Raw genomic sequence first — 8,688 nt, 5'->3', positions numbered from 1 at the left:
CAGTTAGCCGGGTTACCGCCTGAGCCCCGGATCAACCCCAAAGCACCGCCGACGCGCCGCCACGCGCCGTGTCAAGATGGCATCAGAAGCTACTGAAACTGGGAACTGAAGCACCATCAGTCCCACATCGAAAACAAGGAGAAGATCATCCTCTTCCTCACCTATAAAAGGTCCTCTCCTCTCTCCTCATTTATTACGCATTCAATACTTACCTACTGTTACTTTGTCAACATAAATACATTGACTAACTTAGGCATCGGAGAGTTGAAGACCGCCCGGCGCGGTCTCCCTCTGACGCCCGTTGTATTTTATTTGACAGGTAACGGGAACCATTCACAACAAAGGTAGCGATCCGCCTGCCGGATCAGCGTTAACCAAGGTCCAGCTACCGCTAGACTTTTAGACATTAACACTGTCACTCTGTACACTTTAATTACCTATTACATAATTACAAATAAAATCCAGAGGAGATATCTATAATAGATTACTCTATTAGTATATAGGACACACTGATATCACAAAGAAGCCTCTACTAATTACGTGTGATGTAACTCTAAAAGGACAGATTGGTGGGCTAGCAACCTTCTTCCTTAGCATCTATGAAGTGCCAGCTGAAGTGATCTTCCTTAAGCTGTCTAGCAAAGTTCATTTTCTAAACAAAGTATCGTTACACCAAGGGAAAGTACAACTGAGGAACGAGGAACATGTCAGTACGTAGTACCTTCATCGTCCTATAACAAGGGTGCTGGACAGGCCATTTGCTGATATAATTTCGGATTTGTTTCCTCTTATGTCAACTCCAGCCGAATGCCTTACTGGAAAACATACTGGTCTTATTGGTATAGGTAAAGGCAAGCTTTCATTTGTCAACATAGATATGGCATCTGACATGGTAGGCCGAAGTTCTGCATCTTCTTCGACACATAGTAGACCAACATGGGTGCATCTTAAAAATTGATTTTCCACACACGAATCACCTAGTGTTGTGTCCATCAGTTCTAGTCCTGCACCTTCTTGCCATAATTCCCACGCCTGAAACAAGATTGTACTCATTTAGGATATCAGAAATTCACACCTCAAAGAAAAAGAGATTCATTACAACTAAGAATTGAATGACATACATATCCTACTAAGTTGAGCGCGCGATGAGCACTGTGAAACCTGTTGTTTTTCCTACCACTTATGATTTCGAGCATCAACACTCCAAAACTGAAGACATCAGATTTTCCAGAAAAAATTCCCTGCATAGCATACTCGGGAGACATGTAACCACTGTACAATTGAAAGAGAACATAATTTTAGTACATTCATTACATGAACGAATGAATAGCAACCACAAGTGACAGACACGATAGGAAGATATGTTTATACAGTAAATGACTTACTGTGTCCCAACAATCCGTCCAGTACTTGCTTCAACTTCATTAAGCATGAAACTCCTTGCCGTTCCAAAATCAGAAATTTTGGGGTTCATATTTTCATCTAGTAGTATGTTACTAGCTTTAAGATCTCTATGAATTACTTTTAATCTAGAGTACTTGTGCAAGTAAAGCAATCCTTGGGCGATTCCTTCAATTATATTGAAACGTTTCTTCCAATCCAGTAGCATGCTTCTGGTTGAATCTGGCCAATACATACAGAGTCTGTTCAGTAAGTAAAGGCTATTCATAACTAAAAATCAAATGAAACAAGCAAGTGATAGTCTAATTACCAAATAATATGTAGTCCAGATCTTTGTTTGGCATATACTCGTATATTAGCATCCTCTCTTCACCATGAATGCAAAATCCGAAAAGCTGAACAAGATTAGTATGTTGGAGTTCAGATATGAGAATCAATTCATTCTTAAACTGTACTTCTCCTTGCCCGGAACAACTTGAAAGCCTCTTTACAGCTACTTCTCGCCCTGACGACAATTTTCCCTGAATCGATGGTCCGTGATAGGCCATATGATTAGTTTCATTAGCAAGTACATAGAAACTTATTTAGCAAGTACATAGAAACTTACTTCCGCTTACCTCAAACTTACCTTATAAACAGGTCCAAAGCCCCCTTCTCCTAGCTTGTTTTGTAAGGAGAGGTAGTCTGTAGCAGTCATGACAGATTCATAGCTAAATGCTCTTAAATCATGTCCCATGGATCCATCATTTTGAATCCCATGGACATCAGTTGATATATCAGATCCCCTTAAGGGAAGCAATTTTTTCTCATCAATCTTTTTTTTGTTCTCCCCTCCTAAGAGTCATATATAAATTAGAAAATTTTCATTTTTCAAATCTGCAAAATTGTGTCCACAAATTAATTCATTATGGTGAAAGAATTACCGGACAAGTTTCTTCTTCGTAATAGACAGCATACTATGCAAAGCACCATTACCAATAGAGCCGTGCCAGTAGCAACACCAATCCATATCCACTTATGTGCTGCAAAGCACCATTACCAATAGAGCCGTGTCAGATATATATATATATATATATATATATAATTACAATATACGCTTCTGGAAAAAACCATGCATGGCTCCAGAAACCTCTAATATAGCTAGTATATTGAGTAATATTACACTGGCAATAGATGTGTGAAAAATGCGAATATACTCATCATCAATTCTATTACTTTCTAGTTTCTATGTATGCCAAATCCATTGCTTGTTGTGTATGCATATATTGTTTACTTTCTAACCCCAAAACTAATTGTTTGTTCTTTGATGTGGAATTATGTGAGGTCAAAGGAAATGGAAAACTTGTGGAACAATATTAGCTCTAAAGATTGGTATACTTACAGCGGCTGCTGGCTGACTTTTTTGTTAAAAAATAAACAACACTTGAACTATAGCCTGCGCTGTCTGCAATGAACTTCAAGTTTCCAGTCCAAAATCGACATCCAGTCTGATTAGCAAACAGAAACATGAACCCGTGACAGTCACAATTTTCCCAACAAGCAGCCTTACAATCAGTTATGCTGAGACTTGTGTTTGAATCACTGGTAGATTTTACATTTGAACCACTAGGACCTGTCGGATTAAAGTACCCATTTCCTTGCTCAAATACATCACCAAAATGCCTGCACTCAGTTGGTTGGTCCCAAATCTGGCATCCTCCATCAGTGTTATACCCATAACAGGAATCCGCTGTTGCAATATCCAGTGATCCATCAAAGTCATATAGTCTCCCTATTGTGGTTAGGAGCCATTGTGGTTTAGCATTTTGATCTACAACAGAGTAACTGAAATAATCTTCATTCTGATTTGAAACAATGCTAAAAGTATACCTCTTCTGCTTAATATTTTCAAAACTCCCATCTCTAAAGATTCCACTACTCCAATAAACTACCCCCCGTCGCCTAATTTTCAATTCATGTCCCTCAGGGTCCCAATCAAGTGTGAAAGATCCTGGCATTGCACTTTTCTCAGTAAACCACGATGAAAGTGACCAGTTGTGGCCATTACTATGATTAATCCCTAATTTCATACCTGGCAGAAGCACATCTCCTGGATAATCAAAACTTTGCCACAAAACCCTTTTCACTGATCCATCAGAGCTCACCTCTTCTAGGACAAAGTTGCCAGAATCCAAAAGGGTAGCTAACACACTGCTATTGGCGGTCTCTGAAGCTGAGTAAAGCACCACTGGATCACCATCTTTCTGAGTGATTTTCAATGTGTTGTTCCTGTCCAACGTAAGAACTCCAAAAGGGTATAAAACAGGTGTGTACGGATTTGCAACCCAGGCATAATTATGACTTCCATTCCACTTTATAACCAGGTAGCTCAAGCTTAAAGCATCATCATATTTACGAAAATTCAGGGTGAACTTCCCATTTGCAGAAACTAAGAAGCTAGAAGAATCGAGAGTGTCGCCTGGTTCCAGTGTGTTCATTGCACCATTGCAAGTACTCCACAAGCTTAACAAAAAGAGAAACAAAATCGAGTTAATACTGCAAGCCATGAATGACCACAAGCTTAAGGTTTCTCCAAATGATAAACTTGGCTGAAATCTTTTGGATCTGGCTCTAAACAAAGCAAAGGGAACACTCTTAAGAGCCTTAATTGTAGAGGGAATCCAACTATTAAAACATCCAAAATTGACCAGAAAATATTATATTCAAAAGTAAACGGCCCGCCAACAAGGATCAGAAAATTAAGCTTTACTCTATATTCTTTCTTCTAGTTTAATTTATGAAAGGGACAGGCTTGCAGAACCAGACATTGACAAGGAGATTAACAATTAGAGCTTTCTTTTCAGCTGATACACGAGTACATTCTTCTATTAGTTTTTAATGCTCAGAATTGAAAATTCATCAAGCCAGAGAGTCAAAGACTCAAAGTAAACAGAAGCATGGTATTGGTCGGGTGAGTATTTCATCAAACACATATCAACTACCTTCCTCCAAAAAAAAACCGTAAACCCCATTGACCCAAATTGAAAAATATGACAATCTCAAGAAACTCTAACCAAATAAAGAACTTGGGTTGAGATCAAACCTATCATTTCTCTTCTTGAAAAGGAGTATTCAAATTGCAAAAGAGCCTGTGGTTGGTACTGAGCAGTCCCATTAAGCAAGAAGCAAAAACCTTCAGATTTTGGGAGGTGTTTGCCTTTTGCCTTTTGCCTTTTGGCACGTGACTAGAAATAATAGACGATCCCTTATTTAATGACATGGTGACAGAACAGAAAAATCAAAAAAGAGAGATGGTCAGATATAGCATCAGTCATAAACACCAGTCCCAATGTAAAAGCCATTGATGGCATATACCCAATTACATAATGTCACACATAATGCAAGCATTGTGGAAAAGGCGTCACCTTCAAGAAGCTCCGAGACTTGTTCAGTCTAACCCAACTCACTTGGACCATTACTATTGCTTGTATATGAAGATTCTGCAACTCTGCATCGATCAACGAGTAGAAAGACCCGGTCTTTTGGCTCACACCCATGTGATCACCAATGGGTTTGCTTCAAATCTGAATTTGAACACCAAATTGATCAACTTTTATTGCAAGTTTGGCCGCGTGGTTGGTGCTCGCAAGGTGTTCGATAAAATGCCCGAGAGAAATGTTGTGTCTTGGACCTCTATGGTTTCTGGGTATGCTCAAAGTGGAAGCTATGAGAAAGCTTTGGGGGTGTTTTTGGAAATGCGTCGGGCGGGTTTCAGAGCTAATCAGTTTGGGTATGGGAGTGCATTGAGGGCATGCACTGGTTTGAGGTCTTTGGAAGTGGGGATGCAGATACAGGGGTGTGTTGTGAAAGGAAGGTTTGCTGAGAATTTGTTTGTGCTGAGTGCATTAGTTGATTTTCATGCCAAGTGTGGAAAGATAGAGGATGCTTGTTGTGTTTTCGAGGCAATGTCGGAAAGGGACTTGGTTTCTTGGAATGCAATCATTGGAGGGTATGCTGTTCAGGGTTTTAGAGAGGACTCGTTGCGAATGTTTCGGTCAATGATGAGGGAAGGTGAACGTTTATGCTTTTGGTTAAATTTTCAGTGTTTGGTAGTCTTGTTGTGCTCTTCTTTGTGTTTGTTTGATGTTTGATTTTCGTTTGTGTTACCTTAGGCATGGTTCCTGATTGCTTCACCTTCGGGAGTGTTTTGAGAGGCTTGGCCGGAGATAGTGGTTTGGTGAAGGTTAGTCAAATGCATGGATTGACAATGCGTCTGGGTTTTGGATCACACAAAAGTTTGAGTGGATCGCTAATCAATGCATATGCAAAATGTGGCAAGGTAGTGTTTGCCCATAAGATATACAGAAGTATGATAGAAAAGGACATTATATCCTGCACTGCACTCATTGCTGGGTATGCACGAGAAGGTAACTACAGCAGAGATGTGCTAGATCTCTTCAAAGAGATAACAGTTATGAGCATGAGACTGGATGGTGTCATATTGTGCTCCATGCTTAATATATGTGCAAATGTTGCTTCATTGATCTTGGGAAGACAAATCCATGCACTTATGTTGAAGCACCAACCTTGTCTTGATGTGGCCATGGGAAATGCTCTCGTTGATATGTATGCAAAATGTGGAGAAATTGAAGATGCTAACCGTGCTTTTGAGGAGATGGAGGAAAAGAATGTAATTTCATGGACGTCTCTGATTTCTGGATATGGAAGGAATGGCCATGGAGATAAAGCAATTGCATTGTATAAAAGGATGGAACTTGAGGGATTGAAACCTAATGATATCACATTCTTGTCTCTTCTCTTTGCTTGTAGCCATACTGGATTGACAAGTGAAGGATGGGAATGCTTCAATACTATGCTTAGCAAATACAACATCTTGCCTCGGGCTGAGCATTTTTCTTGCTTGCTAGATCTTTATGCACGTGCAGGTTTGCTGGAAGATGTGCATAAGTTGATATGTGACATGAACATTAAGTCGAATCCCTCACTTTGGGGAGCTGTTCTTGGGGGATGTAGCACCTATGGTAATAGGTCACTTGGAGAAGTGGCATCAATGCATCTTTGTAATATTGATCTTGAGTATTCAGTTAACTATGTTGTTCTTGGAAGCATCTATGCTGCATCTGGTGCATGGGACAGTGCTTTGGAAACACGAGATTTGTTAGAGAAGGGAGGTTTGAAAAAAGAACCAGCGCACAGCCTTTTACAGTTCACAACAAATAAAATGTTGCTTTTGCAGCCACCTCAAGACAGTAAAACAGTAAAACTAGCTAATTATCACACTGATCATGTGGATCTCTTGCTTATGCTCCAAGAGTCCATTTATCTCGTTTTACTTTTGGGATAGCGTTGTTGTCCAACAAGGGAGTTACGTGGACCTGTTTTACATATTGCTTGTGACACTCAGGTATATATCCTTCCTCAAGAATGTGCACTTTTATATTTGTGTCAGTCTGCTTCATATAAGTCTACTGAAATTTGATATATTAACAAGTATATGTTATTTCGACCCAAAAAAAAGAAGTACATGTTATGCAATTAAGTGTAACTTTGTCTTTGAAAACTTTTGGCAGGCGTGGAAGACGAGTCATTGAGATTAATCTTAATTTTTAAACCACCAAACCATGATAAAGCGAAAGCGAAATCAAGGTAATGCTGGAAAGGATCAGAGTGCTGATAACCGGATAGGAGCCCTCCCTAAGTCAATGTGAATATGTCCATATTTTATACATCCTCCTGGTAAACATTCTCACTCTCTTAGCTTCTCTTCCTTCATGTGTTTATATTGTTTGTAATTTTGAACCAGCAGGAGACACTCATCGAAGAGTTTATCTTGCAGGCAAACAGTATCAGGATTAAGAGACAAGAAGAGATAAATTTGTTATGGTAGAAGCATTTCAACCACTAGAAGTGTCTTGGACGTCAGTGTTAGCACGGAACAGGTTCATATTCTCAGTATGCTGCATGGTAATGAGTTCCGAAACTCTATCAGCTGCTGGAATGATCTAGGCTGCCACATTTACAAAATAGTCTGACCAGAAATATATTGTATTGCTGGCTTACTTAAGAAACGTTCATTTCTTTTGTATTCAGTTTCAGCAAAGAATATGTGGTTCTAAGATATGGAAGCTGCCGTCTTATTGATTTTGTTTGTTGATTATCTGACAGCAGAGAAAGGTTTTTGGAAAACAGATTGAGAATACCAGATCCGTGATCAACTGTTCTAGTCACATATGAACCCCAAATTTATGTGCTGTGCTTTCTATTAGGATAGCAGAATTTCTCTGGACACATCCAAGGCTACCTAATTTTCCTTTCAAAATTGGGAGAGCCATTCGAGTGTCAAATGGTCAAGCTAGCATGACAATGAAGCAGAGGACATGACACGAACACGACTCAAGCTAGCATGACAATGAAGCAGAGGACATGACACGAACACGACTCGGCCCTGACTTCTCACAAAGCACTCTGAACTTTGTTTACCAAACAGCACGAAAAATGTTCGTGTTTTCCTCAAAAAAAAAAATTTCTGGTTAAAAATCCTATAGAAATATACAATTTGAAATCACTGTGCTGCGATATAAGTTCAGGAAATGAGAAAATAACATAAAACAAATTCTAACCTAAATATCCACAAGTCCAGTAGGCACATTAATGAAGCAAAAACTGGAAGGCTCCAATTTTCCTCTCCAGTAAGCAAAAAAGCGGAGGTTTTAACGTTGCTCTTAGCTTAGTAATGCTCAAAATTCAGAGAAAAAACGCAGAACATAATCGCGGGAAGCCAACCTTGTGGCGCTTAGGTCTGGTTTCACGATCGAGCTTCGGCCTTTGACCTTTGGAAGCCATGGTGCTGTGTCGTCGTCAGATCCAGAAGCTGGGGAATCTGGACCGTCCGATCAACGCCACCGTGGGGGTTCTTCTACGATTGCTCTCTCTGTGACTCTTTGTCTCTTTATCTGGAGAAGCATGTTGGTTTCTCTCTCCGTCTTTCTCCGTTGCGTTTTCGGCTCGGGTCTTATTACGTGGCTGGATTCCGATTGGGCTTATTTTTATATTTATGCCTGGGTGTAATTAATAGTCTAACGGCCCAATTATCATCTAAACGACGTCGCTTCATCTTTAGAAATGGAAATCTAGAATCACGTCTCTCGGCTTTGTGAATTCTCCTATAAGGAAATGTATGGATTTTTTAGGGTCATTCTAAATGTACCCAGTAAATTTCTTAATACACCCAGCAATTAGTTTATTTTAAATATATTAATTAACTTCCCCAAAATATCCATGTCTTCA

The 8,688-nt window shown here is 39.6% G+C and overlaps 2 protein-coding genes across 4 annotated transcripts; one reads left to right on the top strand and one right to left on the bottom strand.

Annotated features, from left to right (window-relative positions):
* Positions 1 to 332: 332 nt before the first annotated feature.
* Positions 333 to 4,617, bottom strand: LOC112164854 (G-type lectin S-receptor-like serine/threonine-protein kinase CES101). 3 transcript variants are annotated; one of them, XM_024301174.2, is made up of 8 exons: positions 4,484 to 4,617; positions 2,783 to 3,903; positions 2,325 to 2,423; positions 2,030 to 2,235; positions 1,712 to 1,922; positions 1,386 to 1,623; positions 1,122 to 1,272; positions 333 to 1,032 (listed from the first exon to the last, which is right to left on the bottom strand). In XM_024301174.2, the coding sequence occupies exons 2-8, from the start codon at positions 3,876 to 3,878 to the stop codon at positions 724 to 726; spliced, it is 2,310 nt and encodes a 769-aa protein (XP_024156942.1). In that variant the 5' UTR covers positions 3,879 to 3,903; positions 4,484 to 4,617; the 3' UTR covers positions 333 to 723. The 3 variants fall into 3 exon arrangements, with proteins under 3 accessions (XP_024156942.1, XP_024156943.1, XP_024156941.1); XM_024301175.2 differs by lacking the exon at positions 4,484 to 4,617 and having other exon boundaries at positions 2,783 to 3,391; positions 3,473 to 4,032; XM_024301173.2 differs by lacking the exon at positions 4,484 to 4,617 and having other exon boundaries at positions 2,783 to 4,032.
* Positions 4,618 to 4,628: 11 nt separating this feature from the next.
* Positions 4,629 to 7,519, top strand: LOC112164855 (pentatricopeptide repeat-containing protein At3g20730). The gene is made up of 4 exons (XM_024301176.2): positions 4,629 to 5,451; positions 5,553 to 6,805; positions 6,972 to 7,137; positions 7,238 to 7,519. The coding sequence occupies exons 1-2, from the start codon at positions 4,767 to 4,769 to the stop codon at positions 6,743 to 6,745; spliced, it is 1,878 nt and encodes a 625-aa protein (XP_024156944.1). The 5' UTR covers positions 4,629 to 4,766; the 3' UTR covers positions 6,746 to 6,805; positions 6,972 to 7,137; positions 7,238 to 7,519.
* The last annotated feature ends 1,169 nt before the right edge of the window (positions 7,520 to 8,688 follow it).

This window comes from Rosa chinensis, chromosome 5, assembly GCF_002994745.2.
Source record: "Rosa chinensis cultivar Old Blush chromosome 5, RchiOBHm-V2, whole genome shotgun sequence".
NCBI lineage: Eukaryota > Viridiplantae > Streptophyta > Magnoliopsida > Rosales > Rosaceae > Rosa > Rosa chinensis.
This window is presented reverse-complemented; position numbering and strand designations above follow the sequence as displayed.

What these genes read in the sequence shown, in the direction of transcription:
- LOC112164855 (XM_024301176.2), top strand. Translation starts at nt 4,767, where the DNA reads ATGTCACACATAATGCAAGCATTGTGGAAAAGGCGTCACCTTCAAGAA. An exon ending in TCGGTCAATGATGAGGGAAG is followed by an intron (nt 5,452 to 5,552) that starts GTGAACGTTTAT and finishes GTGTTACCTTAG; the next exon opens with GCATGGTTCCTGATTGCTTC.
- LOC112164854 (XM_024301173.2), bottom strand. Translation starts at nt 3,947, where the DNA reads ATGGCTTGCAGTATTAACTCGATTTTGTTTCTCTTTTTGTTAAGCTTG. An exon ending in TCTGGACTACATATTATTTG is followed by an intron (nt 1,624 to 1,711) that starts GTAATTAGACTA and finishes TGTATTGGCCAG; the next exon opens with ATTCAACCAGAAGCATGCTA. An exon ending in CGCTCAACTTAGTAGGATAT is followed by an intron (nt 1,033 to 1,121) that starts GTATGTCATTCA and finishes ATCTTGTTTCAG; the next exon opens with GCGTGGGAATTATGGCAAGA.